Source organism: Cebidichthys violaceus, unplaced genomic scaffold (genome assembly GCF_023349555.1).
Source record: "Cebidichthys violaceus isolate CVI_PGR_0920_01 unplaced genomic scaffold, fCebVio1.0.p SCAF_5, whole genome shotgun sequence".
Taxonomy (NCBI): Eukaryota; Metazoa; Chordata; class Actinopteri; order Perciformes; family Stichaeidae; genus Cebidichthys; species Cebidichthys violaceus.
In genome coordinates, this window is record NW_027176705.1 from 4,138,682 (window position 1) to 4,158,625 (window position 19,944).

The 19,944-nt window shown below is 39.7% G+C and overlaps 1 protein-coding gene across 1 annotated transcript in view; it reads left to right on the plus strand.

Moving 5' to 3' along the window:
• Nucleotides 1-740: 740 nt before the first annotated feature.
• LOC137887349 (ras-specific guanine nucleotide-releasing factor 1-like) overlaps nt 741-19,944 on the plus strand; it is a 29,558-nt gene continuing 10,354 nt past the window's right edge. Inside the window, exons 1-14 of the mRNA XM_068730266.1 lie at nt 741-1,344; nt 7,238-7,344; nt 9,141-9,288; nt 10,086-10,178; nt 11,615-11,868; nt 11,986-12,065; nt 12,459-12,652; nt 13,956-14,065; nt 14,234-14,352; nt 16,116-16,276; nt 16,738-16,801; nt 17,763-17,905; nt 18,203-18,285; nt 18,927-19,175. Coding sequence (XP_068586367.1) covers nt 1,069-1,344; nt 7,238-7,344; nt 9,141-9,288; nt 10,086-10,178; nt 11,615-11,868; nt 11,986-12,065; nt 12,459-12,652; nt 13,956-14,065; nt 14,234-14,352; nt 16,116-16,276; nt 16,738-16,801; nt 17,763-17,905; nt 18,203-18,285; nt 18,927-19,175 — 2,081 coding nt within the window. The 5' untranslated portion in view covers nt 741-1,068. The remainder of the gene's footprint in view (nt 1,345-7,237; nt 7,345-9,140; nt 9,289-10,085; nt 10,179-11,614; nt 11,869-11,985; nt 12,066-12,458; nt 12,653-13,955; nt 14,066-14,233; nt 14,353-16,115; nt 16,277-16,737; nt 16,802-17,762; nt 17,906-18,202; nt 18,286-18,926; nt 19,176-19,944) is intronic.

Here is a 19,944-nt window from a genome sequence, read left to right on the forward strand (position 1 = left end):
TGTGTTCCAGCAGTGAAATAAGCAGTTTTAAGAGGTAGGTAACAGGTAAAGAACTATTTACAATGAATATACTGAACACTAAATAATAAGTTGAGCAAGGACATTTAAATGTTATCACAAGAGTTTCAACTATCAAGTTTAGTTTATTTATAGAGCACATTTAAAAACAACAGAAGTTGACTAAAGTGATGTACAGTGGCAAAAGAACAATACCGATTCATAAAGCATGGTCAAATAAAATGAAGGGGTAGAACATAAATACAAAATAATATGCCATAGACATGAGTGACATTATTGCATGCACTTATCTCGATTCCCCATCCCAAAATCAGACTCTTTCCACATGTGGTTCAAATTCTAAGAAAGAAAACACTCCTCTCAGATGTGTGTGTGTGTGTGTGTGTGTGTGTGTGCGTGTGTGTGTGTGTGTGTGTGTGTGCGTGTGTGCGTGTGTGCGTGTGTGCGTGTGTGTGCGTGTGTGTGTGTGTGTGTGTGTGTGTGTGTTGTTGGTCTACAGGGCCTCCCGATAAGCCTTATCTGCTCCGGGATTCTCCACATGAAGAAGCTCCGTCTCTCTTTCTCCTCTGTGTTGCTCCTCGGAGTTTCTGTCCAAGGTGCTGAAATCTTGCTGCTCCGGGGAAGGGTCACGTGACTGCGCTTTCTTCCCTCTGTGAGAACAGGATGCAGTGTGCGCGCTCACTCGCTCGCTCGCTCGCTCGCTTATGTGCGCGCGTGTAGGCTATGCACGGGGACACCTCAGTCCTCATCATGAGCGATTCGGGCTCACGAGGAAGGCTTTTCTAAGACGGCGTCGGCGTCAGCTGTACTGTAGTGTGCTCGCAGCGTGGAATTAGTGCAGTTGAATGCGTAACTTTGACTCTGCGTGCATCCTTTTTTATTTATTTCGCCGTTGCAGACATTAGTGTGGCAACTGTGGATGATGGGCACGCGGGAGTGGGCTGCTGCCCACCAAGTCTGACTGGGTTTCGGAGGTGCTGAGGAGAAGAAGAACATGTAAGAGTCCGCAGGCAATCCCCCCCGCAGATCCTCTCGGATTCACAGACCAAAATGCAGAAAGGGATGAGACTCAATGACGGCCACATCACCTATCTGGCTCTTTTGGCGAAGAAGGATGGGACGAGGCGAGGTTGCCTGAGTAAGAAAAGCTCAGACAACACAAAATGGCATTCAAAGTGGTTCGCTTTGTTGCAGAACATGCTGTTTTATTTCGAGAACGACTCCAGCTCACGCCCCTCCGGACTGTACCTGTTGGAGGGATGTGTTTGTGACAGGGCACCGTCACCGAAACCGTCCCTCTCAGCGAAGGAATGCTTAGAGAAACAGGTGAGATATCGATCACGCGAAGCTCCCTTAAGTCCGACTGACTGACACTGTCGATGTAAGTCGTCTCAGTGAACGAGGCTCACTCGCACATGCTACTTGATGTGTCTCCTGTTTTTGGAGAAACTTGCTTTCATCAGTGTGGCACTCGGCGAAAGACTCATTTACGCGAGGAGGTGTCTGTGTACGCAGCAGAAGCGCAAACGACAGAGTTGTTGTTTTAATCCCAACATCTATTTATCACGCAAACAATGTCCCAGAGATGTTCACTTGACGTTCGGTGTTACGTAATGGCGTCATTCTAACTGATTGATTGTCTCGATTCTGCACTAAAATAGCCTCGCAGCCAACCTCACATGTAACTCATCATGCAGTGGTTTAAAGTTGACAGGATAAATGCAATTCTCCGAGGAACTTTTGCAAACACGGGAACTGGTTTACCTTCCTCCACTTTCTCTCTCTCTCTCTCTCTCTCTCTCTCTCTCTCTCTCTCTCTCTCTCTCTCTCTCTCTCTCTCTCTCTCTCCTTATAACAATATGTGTTGCAGCACATTTATTTTTATATAAGAGGCTGCATTTTTTCCCTCAAGTGCTCAGGGATCGCAGCTCATGGGTAGGGAGTAAACTTAAACAGCATCCAAACTTTGCAGGTTGCCATCTTGCGGAGGAGAGCTGCCCCTTCCCTGTCGTTTTGACGTATTGATTTAATTCCTTGTCTTGATATTAATAGCATCCTACCTTGGCAACTGCGCGTCTCCCCGGTTCATAGCGGCTTAGTTCATTTGATAGCTCTCTCATTATCATATAATGTTGATAACGATAGCCATGAATGAAACCCAAACGATGTCCCAGGCATGCTTTTGTTTTTCAGCACATCCCCCATGCGTTTGAATTCCTCAGGCATTTAGTGCCATGGATTAACATGTGTGAGGGCTACACAATTTCCACTCTCTTTTTTTTCAGGGTCAGAAATAATCTCAGGGAAAGCATGGTTGCCTCTAGCGAAACCGTTTTGAAGGCTTATGAAGGCTGCTGCTGGAAGGAATAAACCTTGTGGCATAAAAGCATTTAAGAGCCAGAGAAGTGGTCAAGCAGCTGTGAGCTATGACTGCAGTCACCTTTTGAAATCTGCTCTGCCAGCTGCAGTGTCTTCTGCTTTCCCTGCAGCACAGCCGATGAATAATTGAAGTCAAAAGTCATTTTATCTGGTCAGTCATCATAATCTTCGTTTATAAGGGGAAAAAAAGCTTGTCACTGTTTTCCACCAATGTCATTACAATGTTTAATTTGGCATTTATTTTCCTTTTGAGCGTATGTATGAAAGTTTTCACATGAATGTAGGTAAACCTGGACTTTCTGTTGCACTTTCACTATATAAAATGTTTGTACAACAAAAGTGAGACAAACATTCTGAAAACTATACACATCGTGTTTGTGTCATGGCATTGGAGTGTTTTGTCTTATTTCTATGCATGCAACAAATGAGCCTGGCCGCGTTGAAGCCGGGGACGAAGGGGTTCATGATCCCCCTAGGCTACGCCTTTGAATGTTTTTCAGATTATAGATTTAAAGAGAAAACCAAACTAATACGGGTGCCCACATTGTTCTGGACTCACAGGTGTTGAAAATAACTCCATTGCAAAAGTTCAGTTTTAGATAACTAGAACTTTACTCCAGTGAGTCTTACAAAAAAATCACCAACTAATACCAGATACACCCAAAATCCCATACAAATATTGAGCATGTCATATCTATTCCATCTATATGTTATCTGAAAATGCAACATGTGTTGGGAGTTCTTATTTAATATAAATAGCTAAAATATCGATCTATCCAAAACAATGTTTGAGGATTATTGTACATATGTTGTTGCTATATTGTCAGACTCAAATATTACTTTTCTTTTATTATTATTATTTAACAAATCAATTGAATTATATAGCTTCCTTACTGTAGGTTGTCTGGTTTGGATCCCAATCCTGAGTTACAATATTTAAATGTTACTGTATAAATGTCAGATGAAGGCTGGACACAGGGTAAAGTCATTATGAGAGACTATTGTACAGTGGCTCCGACAGTTTCTGTACGTGGCCGTTTTCATCAGCTGTACCTGGTGTTGCTGTCCATGGAACTGAACTCTGCTGTCACGTCATGTTCTTCAAACACTTGCCCTCTGCTCTTTGTTGGCAGAGCTGTCAGGATTAGTATCATTGTCACCAAAAGGGCGTCATACAGATGTGCCAGCAGAATTCAGTTTATTTTAGCAGAGACCATTTTTTCCCCTGTAACATATTCAAATTTAGGTTTTTGGGGTTACAGTCCTCAGCAGGAAAAAACTAAACAATCACTGGTTATTTGTTATTTTCCTAACAAGCAAGATGTTACAGTCATGTGAACTTTGACATTGAGAGATATTTAAGTAGTTTTAGTTGCCTAAAATTAACCAGAACTAAATAGCAGATCAGAAAGAACTTTGTCAAATGGCTTGTTTTGCAAGACACTGACAAACAACCAACTTTGTCATTTAGTTATGAGAACTTCTTGGCCACTCTTATCGAGACGTAAACTATTAAACTTTGCTCACCGTTAAACCTATTTCCTTAAAACCCTGTCAGGAGAAGAGCTCTATTCTTGGGATGAAATACGGACTGAATGACATCTATGATGACAGCTGTTCATGCAGGCTGCTGCAGTGAATTTATTTCAACAGTGAATTAAATGAATTTGAAAGCCTTCAATTAGCATAACACAGTCTTCTGTTTAGCACGTGTCCCTTTACATAATATGTGTCACGAATAAATTCTCTCAGTTTTGTGTTATTTGTGTGGGGGTGTGAAATTTTTGTGCACACCTATATAAAATTTGGATCAATCCATATTTGCACAAATGCGTACTTTTCATGTGCGAGAACCGCACACTTCGTAGTGGGCAATCAATCATGCAAGTGTACATGTCTGCATGTGTCCACATCTGTACATCTTGTGTGTGGCTTGAAGTCTGCAGTCGCCCCACTGTGACCTCCTGGCATGCACCGATGTTGATCTCTAAAAGGTGAAATGAGGACCGAAAGAGTAATCAATGCTCCAGGTGTCTGAGGGCATACAGATTTCCTTTTCCCTTTCCCCCACTCTGGAAAAACAAAGAATGACACTCGAGTCAATGAGGAGACTGCAGAGGTCATCTGAGGCAATGTGATTGTAGATTTACAGACATTAAACCTGGTACATATGCAGATTACAACAGATTTGTGATGAGCGTCTCAGTGGTGTGTCTGCATGTACTGTGTGTGTGTGTGTGTGTGTGTGTGTGTGTGTGTGTGTGTGTGTGTGTCAGAGCTGCAGGAGGAATGGTCGGGCGAGTGCTGGATCTTATCTGTGTGTGACAGGGAGAGGGACAATGCAGCGAATAGATGCCAAGCCAACTGCCACCTTGCAGGGCTACAGCGCTTTTTATAGCCCTCACTCCTCAAGAAGGCGAAAGATCTTTCTCTGCCTCCCTCTCCGTCTGTCTCTCCCTTCTCATTGTATTCTTTGGAGTGTTCTACTTTTTAAATGTTCTTATTCCCCGTTTAGAAGGCGAGCTACGTTTAAGCCCACAGTTACTATGGCAACCCCTATTTGCATCTGAAAAAGTGCATTTGAAGGGGCCAACGAAATGTGCAACAACATGCCTCGGCATTGTGCTTCACTTAGCAAGTGCAGCAAATGTGGGCATGTAAGAAATGTGAGGTGGTGATGGGGTAGAGGGCGGGTGAAGTGGAAGTGCTTGATATGTTTTTGTTTTTACCATTTTTCTTTGTTTCACATAAACAAAAGAACAAAAGAAAAAATAATCTAGTTTACCATCATATTTCATAACTTGACTATTGTTTGTAGGGATTTCTGTGAGGATTCTTTAGAACTTTTTAAAACTCTACAGAATTTATTAAGTACACTCTTAAAGTGTTGTACAAACAGCACGGCTGTGTCAGTGTTAAGTTATCGCAGTAATTCTCAACAGTATCTGTGTCAAAAGGACAATACCAGAGCAAGTGGGTCAATGACTTGTATAGACTGAATGAATACATCCGTACATCAATAGTGGTCCATTATATCTTTTGCACCATGGAGTATCAATAGTCCAAATATAGTCCCAATTGTTTTGAAATGTGTGTCCGTTTTTATTTAACTTTTTAAATGTTAATTAACCAAGTTACATTTTCAGTTTACTGCAGGTGGTTCAAATTACACAGGAAGAAACATTACCACTATGTAGCGGTGACACAAACCCAACCACTGTATGTATAATAATAACATCTTTATTATTTAATAATACTTTTTGTTCATGTACAAAAGTACTGAAGTGGTAACGCTTCCCTTTTCTTCAAACTCTCTTTGCACATTTAATGAAATGGCAAAACATGCATTGACCACAAAGGGTTGTTACACCAAATACAGGAAATAGGTCATTCAAAAGTCATTCAATACATGTACAGAATGTTATCCAGTCAGACACTGCTTGATTTTTGGGTCACCCATGCTTGATAAACTGTTATAAAACCACAGTAACAGAAACCCAAGTAGGCTGTTTTGGGAGGGGTAGTGCTGTGAGAGAAGCACTGTCAGCACTAATCACAAAAAGGGTCTTATACAAATCAATTGTGCTTTACAGCTGGACTCTAAAGCTGTTGTTTGTGTTCAGAGCAGAATCTGAAACAAGTCATCTGTTCAAGATCATGTTTATAAGCAACTCGCAGAAAATTAGAAAAACTCATGGTGTCAAAACAATGTGAAGTAAGTGTAAAGTAAGTTATTAATGACTTCAAACAGAACATTAGGGTGTACATTTATACATGTATGATAGAAAAAAAGTAGAATCGAACATCTGAACATGGCTTTTTATAGTCTGGGCCTACAAGAAAAAGCATTTTAATTAAAAATATAACTGGATCAAAATGTTTTTTAGAGAAATTACTCTTGATTGTAGTAATTGGAGGCCACATTTAACATAATCATTACATAGTGGTATAGTATGTGTGTTTATATTTTCTCTCAAACACCTTTTGTCCATTTTAAACAAGGATTTACTAGTGGCTACATTGTCTCTATTACCAAGAGATAGTGTCTCTGTGGCAAAAAGAAAGGCTTGACATAACAGCTCACAGGAAGCAAGAGATTGGAAGCACATTATTGACAAAGGCCCATTCTGCTGCTCATCAGGAAATATGGAACATTACTCCCCTTCACAAATGATTTGCTCTTGGCATTTGGGAGGGATAAAAAAATCCAATATATTGGATTTGTGGGGGTCTATTTACAACGCACTAGTGTTATATAATTTGATGTGTTTCTACTACAAATAGGCTGTCTGTACTATTAATGCAATGACCACCACTTTGTTGATTTGAGGATTTTACCTGATAAGCCTATTAGAAAACAATTCCACATGCATTTGCCATAATTGCCATTTCTGAACCTTTAAGGCTGAAGGGTCACTGAGGATAATTGGCAAGGGAGTAAAAACGGATGAGGACACAGAGGTGTTTCTGTCACTAAAATGCAGCCAAACCACTGGGACAAAGCAAAACAAAATGTGGCGTCAGTCGAGAGGCTTCCACCAATTCAGAGGTGAGTTGCCAGGTTACAGGGAGAATGCACAGAGGCTTTATAATGAATCTCTCAAGATTTTTCCCTCAGGATCTCTCTCTCCCACTCATTCACACACATGGGCATGCATGTGTGTAGACATACAGCTTAAATTTGAACACAATGTAGGTTTATGAAAAAAGACGGTGAGTGATGACAAATCATGCAAGGTTTTCCCTTAGATAGGCTTTCACTAAAACCTTTTAATATATACCGATTGTCTTATTACATGCTGAGCAAATATTTGACTCTTTCCATCATATCTGTTTCCAGTACTACTTTACCGTCACGTTCAATCATGACAACCAGAAGGCTCTGGAGCTGCGCACGGAGGACGTCAAGGACTGTGATGAGTGGGTGGCTGCCATCACACAGGCCAGGTACCTCTCACACATGACCTCTCACCTACATACACACAGTCAGCTGAGGATGTTGAGGAAGTGTGTGTGTGTGTGTGTGTGTGTGTGTGTGTGTGTGTGTGTGTGTGTGTGTGTGCACCCTGTGATGTAGGACATTGAAAGGGTTTTTCAAGTCTATCAGATTGTAAGACTCGATAGGCTCAAAATGGTCATTTGAAGTACTATTAACTTCTCACAACCTGATATTTCAAAGTCCACTGACAAAAATAATAAATCTACTACAGCATACATATCTGCCCTTTAAATCAATTGTCCTGTGTTCTCCTATGAGAAAAGAAAGTCGGAAACCAAAAAGGGAGAAATGACCTATTTTTGGTTTCATGATGGCATCCCCTAGATTTGCAATAATTCAGCATTCTCTCATATGCAGAGCAGACGGTCGCACCGAGCCAGACAGCAGCACAAGAACAAGAGTCACAGGACAGCAGCTATATTAGCTTTCCTGCTTAGGTGTCCTTCTTATCTAACCCGTGAACACGTGTCTTGTTCTGCACCGTAGCTTGTCAAACGAGCGATATAACAAACATTCACTTGGGAATTGTGCACTGCTAACATTAGTTTGCAGGTTAGCTAGCTAAGTAGCCGCTCAGCTGCAGCATGTAAATGGGTCCGCAAATGTCATAAAGAGGGATGACTAAATGTGATTTCAGTCGGACCTTAAAATGAGATATAGTTGTATCCTAACAAGAATCAAATATAAGGCTGTACTAAGGCACAGCAGTGCTTTGAGCTAAATGCTAAGATGAATATGCTAATATGCTGAACCAAAATATCAGACAAATGCAGATTTTACCTGACCCAAAAAGACTGGGGATCACTAGAGTCATTACGATTTAGTCTCTTGGACCCATGAATGTTTAAAAAAAAATGTCGTGGCCATTTTCTGATATTTGTCAGGATATTTTCTTATGCAGTGGACATTGCCACACCTAGAAGCCCACTGCTAGCATGGCTAAAAAAGCATTTGTGTTACCTCCAAAAGTCTCATTAAGCTGACTAAGATTCTAAGGACCACAACAGAATGTAATCAACCACAATATAAATGATAATCTGCTATGTCCTCTCCAATATATTCTGCCTTCAGCTCAAAATGAATGCACAACATAAACTTTCCTACCATTCTTCTCCACAGTAAAATTGTGAGCAAAATGCCCCTTTAAGATTTAGAGACAAAAGAGGGTCATGAAAGCCAAGTGTTACAATCGCTATAAATGTCAGCGGTGTGAATTTGTAAGGCGAAAGGTCAATTGATTGAACTTATTGAAGATCTCATTGATTAGTTCTCAGTCAGGGCAGCAGCACTTACTGTAGTAAGATGGCCTGTAAGCATGTTATACGCAGCAGGGCAATGAAGATCTGTATTTTCATATCATTATGTGGCCTTTATTGAGGTTTCTTATGTCTGGATGCCATTTTCTAAGGCTTTGAATATTTTTTTTTACTATTATTTATTTCAGCGTATTTACACTTTGACACACTGTCTTATGATGTTGAATCAATTAATCTAAAACCTTTTGTTGAATTGGGTAATGCTCAGAATAATTGCTCATGCAGAAGCAGGCTTTACACATGGTTTGCTAAGCCCACAAGTATTTGAATAACTGGTTGCGTAAGTGCCTGGGCTCGGTGTGGACGTAAGGTCTGTGGTTCAAACATATGCTGATCAGAAGTCTGCTTTTGCTTTGATAAATCCATGGCGAGCCCATGAAACATGCGTTAATGAGGTCCTTACAATGTCTGTGTGCGTGTCTGTATAGTTACAGGAACCTGGCTACAGAGCATGAGACCCTCATGCAGAAGTATCTCCATCTACTCCAAATAGTGGAGACGGAGAAAACGGTTGCCAAGCAACTTCGACAACAGATAGAGGATGGGGAAATCGAGATAGAGCGGCTAAAATCAGAGGTAACTTGCCTTGTAATTTCATGCTAGTAATACCTGTGTGTGTTTGTTTTTTGTTACTGTATGGTTTACAGAGACAGAGAGAGAGAAAAGATTGAAGTAAAAGTAGTCAGTCACAGAGTATAAAGACAGAAAGGGCAATGGACAAAGGTCAGGACCCGGATTCCAAACCAAAATGTTGTGAGTTCAAGGCAAGCATCGCAGCTTGCGGCGCCCCCGGGATGTCCTTGTTAGAGACCCTGCAGTACTGTTACTGAGTGTTTTGTATCCTAATTATACAGTCTAAAATGGATCAAATACATCTCTCTTTAATGTGCTAATGGATAGCTCCATTTGAATTGAATGTTTTCAATATGCATGAATCAACTTCTATTGTACCTGATACAGCCGCCTGCACCACAAAATGATAATCAACTGTTTCACTTTCCATGGCTAAAACGGGAAGTAGTAATGGATTTTGGGTTGTTTTGTTTAATTTCAGTCTTTTATTGAGAGCTGTTTTTCTCTGGTCTGTTCTTATTCATACACTGTGTGAGTCTAATGGGAGTAAATGAAAAAGGGTTGAATAAAATGAAATACATTTAGATAAAACTGGTATCGTTTGTTCATATGTGAATCTTTGAAACCAGCTAATGGACGATAACAAAGTTGAACAAAAACTAAGCAAAAAAACATTCAGAATCATGAAAAAAAACAGTGAGTGCAGTGAGAGAATATGACATTACCAAGATCAAGAGCAGGATTATAGATGCATACAGTGTGAGGTACTCAGTCAATGTTTGATTTGTGTTTGATTTCAGATCGCTGGACTGCTGAAGGACAATGAAAAGATCCAGTCAAATCCGGAGGTGCCTCCCAGTGAAGACGACACAGAGATCAAGAAGATCAAAAAGGTGAGGTCTGACTGCTTTACCAGTGCTTTACCAGTGCTGTGCCGTTTTAAAGGAGAAAGCCTGAATCACTCTTCTGTCTTTATCAAGAAAAACTAAAGCAATGCAAAGAGGAAAGCCAAGTGGGAAGGGGAAAAGGACAGAGGGGAAGTTTGATCTGTTCCAGCAGGGATATACGTATGGTTTCTGAAACAGGTTTTATTTTTAACCTTCATTTATTCAAGGAAGCTCACTCTCGCATTCACAGCAGGGAGCTCCTCATCCACTACAACCACAGGCTTGTTCTTCAGCTCTACTGAAGCAGCTGCCTGCTCCTTAATGAAGCTGGAAAGTTTTAGAAAGGCAGTTACTTTAAAGCTGAGAAGGCAACGAACCTACAGATAATTATGACCCGATTCTGCTGTTCCCCTCAGCTCTACAGAGTATTTTTGTGTCTTTGAGCTCAGTGTTTTGGTTTTTACTGCCTTCGACGTTTCTGTTTTGGTGTACTCTCAGTACTCTCAACAAAAATTGTTTCCAACTGCAGCAGGTAGCTGTATTTACATCTATGATTTACACACTCAGTACTACCTAGTAACGGTGTAAAATGTTCAACTAGTAGTAACAATATAGATCTCAGGAGGTGGTGAAGACGGAAACGGAGCATGAAGGAGAATGAATATTGAATTTGTCAGATCAGCAGAAACACCACTCCAAATAAATGCTACTGTCTGCAGGATGTGTAAACAGGCAACTGTTTGCTAGCACGTTCTCCACGGCACCTTTATTAGGTCATAATATGTGTTATTGTGATACCCCCAAGTGACCACAAAAAGTCAATTAATGCAGGTTTTAGTAAAAACACTAGGAATTCTTTAGCATTCTTTAGCAATTCTCACACAGTGATGATCCAAACACGAGCTAGCTATGCTTGTCTTCATAGCCATTAGCTTCAAGATATGGATCTTAGTCTGACTAGGTGCATTCCTCTTCGCCTTGTGATGTCGGAAATCTTCCAGGAGGGACTACTATACTATCTACATAGTGAAGGGAAGAGTGGCAGTGACAGTTTGTCACTATCTAACAATGCTTCATGTAAACAATGATAATTGTCTTAAATAGTTAATGAAATACTAAAAAGTTCTGTGACTCTATTGGAATACACTTTTCCCAGACTAATTTTATGTGAAATACTCATTTTAATGTACATGGAAATATAAGTATATCAACATATAATGGCTGTCCAGTGAAAATTAGCTATCTCCTAATTGTTCCCAAAGTTGCAGGATCAGTTGGAGCACTAAGTACACCTTTTTTTATAAAGAAAAGTAGCCTACTTATTAGGTAAAACTCTTCCAAAACCCACTGGATTTCCTCATTATAGTCACAAATCCATGCATGCACACACAAATGCAAACAAAGGTAGCTTAACTTGTGTGTGCTAACCTTTTTCATCACAGGTCCAGAGTTTCCTGCGAGGTTGGATTTGCCGCAGGAAATGGAAAACCATCATCCAGGACTACATCCGTTCACCCCACGCTGAAAGCATGAGGAAGAGGAACCAGGTGGTGTTTAGCATGCTGGAGGCCGAGGCCGAATACGTCCAGCAACTCCACATCCTGGTCAACAACTTCCTGCGGCCGCTGCGCATGGCCGCCAGCTCCAAGAAGCCGCCCATCACTCACGATGATGTCAGCAGCATCTTCCTTAACAGGTGGCTGGTGCTGAGACTGGTTGTGATAGTTGGACATTTGAAGCTGCCAATGGTTGTGAACAAGAGAGGGAGAAACAATACCTCATGACCACTGTTTTGCTTTGATTTTTTTATCAGTGAGACCATCATGTTCCTCCATCAGATCTTCTACCAAGGCCTGAAGGCCCGGATAGCCAGCTGGCCAACCCTAGTGCTGGGTAAGAGACACGGAGACTACCCCTCAGTCACCCACACAACATTTGGCTTGTTTTTGTTGGAGTTTGTTAAAGGGCCAGTTCCCCCAAATCATACATAAAAAAAATCTACCTGAGAGAGTCGCCAACCAGCTTGTGGCACTCATACCTTGCAAACACATTTCTCTGAAAACAATGCCATTTTTCTCACATGATTCATACTGTAAACAACATAAATCCAAATGATTTTGTACTTGTGTCCTACTTTAATTTAGGTGTTTGCAGAAAGTTTTACAAATAAAAAGCAATTTCATTTTTTCATGGAGAATGATAAGAAATAGCCTGTTTTTAGCTTTTGCTCTTGATGTAGTGTCAGAAAATATTTATATTTATGAAGACTTCTGCTTCTCTTTACAGCGGACCTGTTTGACATCTTGCTGCCCATGCTCAACATCTACCAGGAGTTTGTGAGGAACCATCAGTACAGCCTGCAAATCCTGGCCCACTGCAAACAGAACCGAGACTTTGACAAACTGCTGAAGCAGTACGAGGCCAAGCCCGACTGTGAAGAGAGGACACTGGAGACCTTCCTCACTTACCCCATGTTTCAGGTGAGACTTCAGGGTTACAGTGTTGATAATGGCAGTATTATTACACAATCCGTATACATTGTGATAAAGTATAAGCCTGTACACGTTGTTTAGTGCATGCACATAAACCTTACATCCTTTTGAAAAAGGTCTTTGTGCTCAAACAACACTGTGGGGAAATATATTCAAATACGGTATTATGTTTACTTTTCCGATGTACTGACCTGAATCAAGCAAACTTGGTGTACCTGTAGGTAAACATCAAGAGTTATGTTTGTATAATAAAGCAATCCAGAGCCTTCTTACAAAACTATGGCTTTTCACAATTTTACTTTTCTGACTTTGCATTATATCACAGTTAAACCAACAAGTGTAGTGTTTCTAAACATTGCACAGTGCCAAAATGCCTCATATTTCCATGTTTTGTCAAAATCACACTGTTGTGACATATCACTTATGAGTTAGACCTTTATTATAGCCCCTCATTAGGCCAATCTGTTTCATTTGTATTCATAGTTGTATTGTTTTTGAGATTCATGGAGCTGCATATCGGGTCTTTCAAAGTTAGACACATGCCCATTTGACAGAAAATATCATTCTGTTTTGGTCTAAACTGGACCAATGATTTCTGGAAAATGGCATTTAAGTATAAAAGACTGTTAATCATGGCTCCCCCATCAGGGCAACAAGTGTAACATTAAACCTCAAAATGCGTCAATGCTTTATCTTTAATTTTTCATAACTTAACTTTCATCATAGTGACATCACTAATACAGCAGTTCTGGCATCAAAAAACTGAAAACATAAAAAGTAAGAATGCTTCTATTAGGCAATCAATGTTGAATTGAAATGAAAATTAATTATTTAAAAAATTAGACCATTGTGAGACGTCACCATAGAAAACTTAATTCATTTTCTTAATCTTCAATGCTGACGTGCAAACAGTTGGAGCACTTTTGCATAACAATCTGTGTTCAAATGAACTGAGGTTTTCAAAGCTACATTAACAGCAGCACAATTATGTTTCAAATGAAGACAGTGGATGTTGTGGTGATGAAAGGAAACAGTGTTTCATGGTGAATGTGAACAAAAGTGCCAATATTATTAGCTCTCTGGTAACAGAGAGGATCTTTTTGCTTCTCGGGCAAACCCTGGATTGGATTCATGAACAGTTAATTACCAGTCCAAGGCCATTAGAGTCAAGATGTTTGACACTGCTTTCTGAAAAGCTTGAAATCTCTTTTAACACATTTTAACACAAAAAGATTAAAGATACTCATTTAAATAACCCATTAAAACACCTTTCTGTCTCTTTCTCTCTCAGATCCCTCGTTACATCCTGACGCTGCATGAGCTGCTGGCTCACACCCCCCATGAGCATGTAGAGAGAAACAGTTTGGACTATGCCAAGTCAAAACTGGAGGAACTTTCCAGGTAGCTCTATCAGTCAGTCAATCAAGCGATTGAAAATATAATGTGCATTGTACTACAATTGTCTGTCAGATTCATGCAGTGATTTTGTCAAGAGATGCTACATTTAATGAATTAAACAAACAAGCAACTTGGACGGTGAAGTTTCTGATTTTCATTCTGTACCTTCAGAATCATGCATGATGAGGTGAGCGAGACGGAGAACATCAGGAAGAACTTAGCTATTGAGCGGATGATTGTGGAGGGTTGTGAAGTGCTGCTGGACACCAGTCAGACATTTGTCAGGCAAGGTAAGTAAGACAACATTGTGAACAGGGATTTTTGTATTGGTTTGTTTGCAAACTTTATACTCAGCAAATTCCCAAAAAATTATTGTAAACATGTAAGGTTGAATGTAGGGTTGGAGACTCATTAATTTATACAAATGTTTAGTTTCTCTAATTAAGGAGGCCACAACTGAACCCACAATACCAAACAAAAGGTCACACAACCAGTATTGGACAATTTACTCAAAACTGTACTTTATTATTCATTACACATTATACTCATTGGAAGAGTTTTTACTATTGACTGTCCTAATTACTCAACGGAAAATGTATTACATTACATCACTTGTTAGTTTACGTGTGCTACTCTGCTCAGCTTTGTCAAAGGTACTTTTACACAACTAACACCCACACATCAAATCTTTTGTATTCAACTTGTGGTAGAAATAGAAAATAAGATGTTGTAGTTTAACAATGCCTACAATTTGGAGGAATTTACTGACCTTAGCCTCGGTGCTCAAAGCTTTCTAGAGAACCCAACCTCAAAAAAGCACTTTAACACACCCAGACTTTAAACAAAACAATAACTCAAGACCCTTTGCATCTGGACTATAGAGGTGGAAATCAACAATCACTTTGATGATCCAAATCATATTGTCAGTTAAGGTCAAAGATTCACTCACTGACTATGTAGTTTGTCTACTTTTTTTCCTGAGCTTAGCGGCACGTTAATGTGCAAATGCACTTAGCCTCACCATTCATACTGCTGTAATGTCCAGTGTTCATTCTGACTGTCTTCAGTTCTTTCAGTCTGATTCTGGTCCTAGCTGTCATGTTCAGTTCAATACAAAACTAGCAACACAAGCACTGCACATATGGTTAACAGCTAATTACCAAGTTACTGATGAGTTATTAGATTATGATTGTTTCTGTGGCTTTCATAGTCTTTTAAGGAGGAAGTAACGTATAGTTTGTCAGTGCTCTCAGTCACCGGTGAGGGGAGTTTCACTGCTCACAGCTAGCAAAGTCAGTTCAGTTTAAGGATTCATTGTTAAAAATCATTTGTACATACACTGAAAATCTCCACCGGACCAGTTTATTCACTAAAAACAAAGAGACCAAACTGATGATTAACACACTATCTAAGTTCTGGTCAGACAGCAAACAAGCCGACCCGAGACGTCAAAGTCAGACGTCAATAGTAACTGTAAGGTTATTACTGAATTTCAAACTGAGTAAGTAACTACCTATCAACTGAGTAACACTATACTGACCGGCATGGCATACATTATTTGTTTACAGTTTTATATATCAATTCTTCCTCATACATTTAACACCTTCCTCACACATCTCTTCTGTTGTGATGCATCACATATAATCTCACCCAGATGTTCAATACCTTCCTCCATCTCTGCAGACATGTGAATAAAATCACTGATTACTTACGCACATACCTGTTATATATTTCACTGTAATTGCAAACTACAAATGACAGAAGTCTAAATGTTTACACACACAATTTTACTCTAAAGATTTACAGATACAGTAGGAGCAAACATTTTGTGCATTTGTCTTTAACTGTAACCACACCTGATGTTCGAAAGATGTGTGGACCTTGTGGTACAGGAATTGCTGAGAGAGAGTCATTTAATTATTCCTATAAAAGGCTTTCGAAGGTTAAACACCAATTATAAGATCAAGGTCAAAGTCACATTTCATGTGTTTTCTCTCGTGTGTGTGTGTGTGTGTGTGTGTGTGTGTGTGTGCGGGATGGTGACACTCCACAGGTTCCCTGATCCAGGTGCCGATGAGCGAGAAAGGGAAGATCACGAGAGGCCGACTGGGCTCTCTGTCTCTGAAGAAAGAGGGCGAGAGACAGTGTTTCCTCTTCTCCAAACATCTCATCATCTGTACCCGCGGCTCTGGGGGAAAACTACACATCACTAAGGTACAGTAGGATTGTGATTCAAAGGACCTGATATAAAAAATAAGATACAACCCAATTATTGGTAAACTTTTTTCTTAAAGTTTCCTATAAAACAGATCAAACGTCTCTAAACAGGTTGAAGCTAATTCAAGCAATTTTGGAGTTTGCAATTTCCACGACTGAGGTGTGAAAATAAAAAAGTTGACAAAGCTTTAGAATTTTCCCAACGAATAAATATACATATAATAATTATAATTTAGTTCATTTTCTTTTTCTCCAGAAAACATTTTAGTCATATCCAATAAATTCATAGCATTGACGCAGCATTTTAATGGCCCTGAAGGAGACATTTACAAAGTCGGTACCTTTTTTAGAAGCAAATGTTCAGACTACTGAACAAATGCTACAAAAAAAACCCACAAAGAAACCTCCTCTGTCTAGCAAACTGTATGTGAAATTGTGACCTTTCAACCCTGTCACAGAATGGAGTGGTCTCTCTCATAGACTGCACACTGATGGAGGAGCCAGAGGGGACAGATGATGAGAGTAAGTTACCATGTACAATATATTCAAAAGTGTATATGTAGGAGTTGAAACATACAGTAAAGCTATACAATTTTTCAGTTAATGTAGCTCAGTAAACTACTGGACTTGAATAATTGCAAACCTTACCAAAAACAAACTGTAACAGTCAGTGATCAAAATTTAAATTTCTGTCTGTGCAAAATATTTCCACGATGTTAACCCTGACTCCGAGCGCTTTGCATCATTTCTACCGTTCCGTCTTCACTCCCACAGTCACTTTTGTTTTGGGAATAGCAAAACTTAAACAGTTACAACAACAAAACTGCAGATGACTAACATATTACATTATTTTTCTGATCAGTTAAGTAGTTTCTTTGAGCCCTATGGATACAATTCTCCAAAATGATCCTGTTTGTGTGACTGTCCAGAGGGAGCTGTTGACTTTTTTTCCACAAAGATATTGTTTCTTCACTCACCAGCATCAAACGTAACCAAAACAATCCCATTCACAAGGGTTGAAATGGTGTTGGTTGCACATTATTTAATCAAGCAAACCACAATGGATCATTGTTAATAATAGTGTTGTGCATTCATGCAACTCCCTCTTAATTAGAAACTGCAAATGAAAAACACATATCTGCAATTTTAAACACTCATAATGTCAAATTCCATACTGATGTGGGAATGTCAAGAATGCAAAAAATTGTATTCTTGTCACTGGTGTTAAATATTTCTGAATGTATAAATCAATTAAAAAAAAAACAGTATAATTATACATGACACAAATCTGATTTAAAAATTAATGTTTGCCCTCTCAGAACGTTGAGCTAGACTCAGTCACAATTAGAAACTGAACTTTGCTAAAGTGTAAATTAGTTTAAATGTTATTTTGTCATTTCTGTTTTCTTGTAAGTTCTTCTTTCTTCTCACAATATTTTATTTTACCCTGTCACACTAAAATAATAATTGTTGAACATTGCAGCCAAAAGTGAGCGGAGTGGCCAGGACATAGAGCACCTGGACTTTAAAGTGATGGTGGAGCCCAAAGACGTCCAGCCCTTCACCGTAATCCTGGTGGCTTCGTCCCGACAGGAGAAATCAGCGTGGACAAGCGACATCAGCCAGGTACAAGCGCTCAACTGCGTGATTAAAGACTCAATGTGTTCCAAACAAAGTGATGATTTGACTTAAGCATCATTAGATGAAGAGAGTTTACATTACAATTGAAGTAATCAAATTAGAGCTAAGATTGTAGGCTGCAAACATCATTTCGGGACAGAACGTAACATTGCAAAGATTAGAACAGAACAACTCTCATGGCCGTTTTGGATAGAAATGTGTATCATCAACAGGTTTGTTAACTCCCTCTTGCTTGTTATAATCACTAACTGCCTTTTTTCTGTCTGTCTGCTTGCCTTACAGTGCATTGACAACATTCGCTGCAATGGTCTGATGATGAACGCCTTCGAGGAAAACAGTAAAGTGACTGTGCCACAGATGATTAAGTGAGAGTCTGACACCACGCTGAAATGCACATACATTATACATGCACAAACAGAGATTGGCATTGGCATTACATACATATATGAAAAATGCATGAACATGTGTGCCCAAACTCTTAAATGTTTTTAGTGCTATACTTGTGAGGACTCTCAGCGACATAACATATCCCCCATGCTCTAACCCACATCTACATGCCTAACCCCAACCTAAACCTAATTGGACCCTGAAACAGCAAGTTAAATAAGTGAAAACATGATTTTAATTTTCTAAAATCTTCTCACTTTCAAGGTCTGAAATTGGTCCTCATAAATATTACAAGGGCACACACACACACACACACACACACACACACACACACACACACACACACACTAGTCTCTTACAGTTGTATGTATACACAGCTGAATATTCACCATGGAGTTAATATGTCAAAATTAGTACTTTCTGATAATGTATAGATTTTTATTTTTATCAAGTGTGTTTTTTCAAGTTTAAAAACTACCCAACCCATAGCAATGTTAATGCTTCACCCACTGACCCACATGTGACCATAAAAATGTACTAACTGGAGGTGGTCTGCATAAGTACTGGGAGCTAAATCCCTATGTGTCACATTCCTAACCTCAGTTAAACTCCAATGCAGGTCGGACACCAGCTTGTACTGTGATGATGTGGACATCCGCTTCAGCAAGATGATGAACTCTTGCAAGGTGCTGCAGATCCGTTACGCCAGCGTGGAGCGTTTGTTGGAGAGGCTGACTGACTTGCGCTTCCTCTCCATCGACTTCCTGAACACTTTCCTCCATTCCTACCGCGTCTTCACCAGCGCTGACGTAGTGCTGGACAAGCTCATCACCATCTACAAGAAGCCCATCAGTGCCATCCCTGCACGGTAAGTGATCCCCCGAGTGAGGCGGTTCCAAGAGGTTTAAGGGATTTTATGAGCTCACTGGTATGAAATCTTACACACTAACCATATTTTAGTTGCAGGCTAATAGAGAACGTTTGAAGATAGCACTCCAACATCTTGTTCTGCTTACTCTGTGTGTGCACACATTGTTTTTATGTGTTTGATCATTTATTAGCGGAATTTATTTGAGGAAACAGTTGCAAACACAAAGGCCTGAATACCAATTAGCAGCATTTGTCAGGTGTAAAGAGGTCTGCAATCAGCACTTTGATATGTGGGTCATTTAGCCATGCTTGAAGCTCAGTTGGTTGGTCCACCAACTTGATCCAGAAATTAAATATTTCATCGATATAACTATTGGATGGATTGCCATGTAATTTTGTACAGATGCATAGTCCCCAAATGATGAATCTTACTAACTTTAAGGATCCCCTGACTTTTCATTTACCACCATCAAGTCAAAGTTTTAATAAAGTTTGGTTAATGACCAAATAATTGCAAAACTAATGACATTCTCATTAGCATCATCACTGTAACCATGTTAGCGCACGGAAGTGCAGCTTCACAAGGCAGCTAACATTGCTTGAAGTAAGACTCTAAGTCTTGTTACAGTAAACCAACATGGAACAACTAACTGAGCTCCAAAGTCAAATGAAATCTCCAGGTCCATCATCAGTAAGTAAGTAAGTAAGTAAAATTTATTTATAAAGCGCTTTTCACAGACATAAGTCACAAAGTGCTTAACATCAGT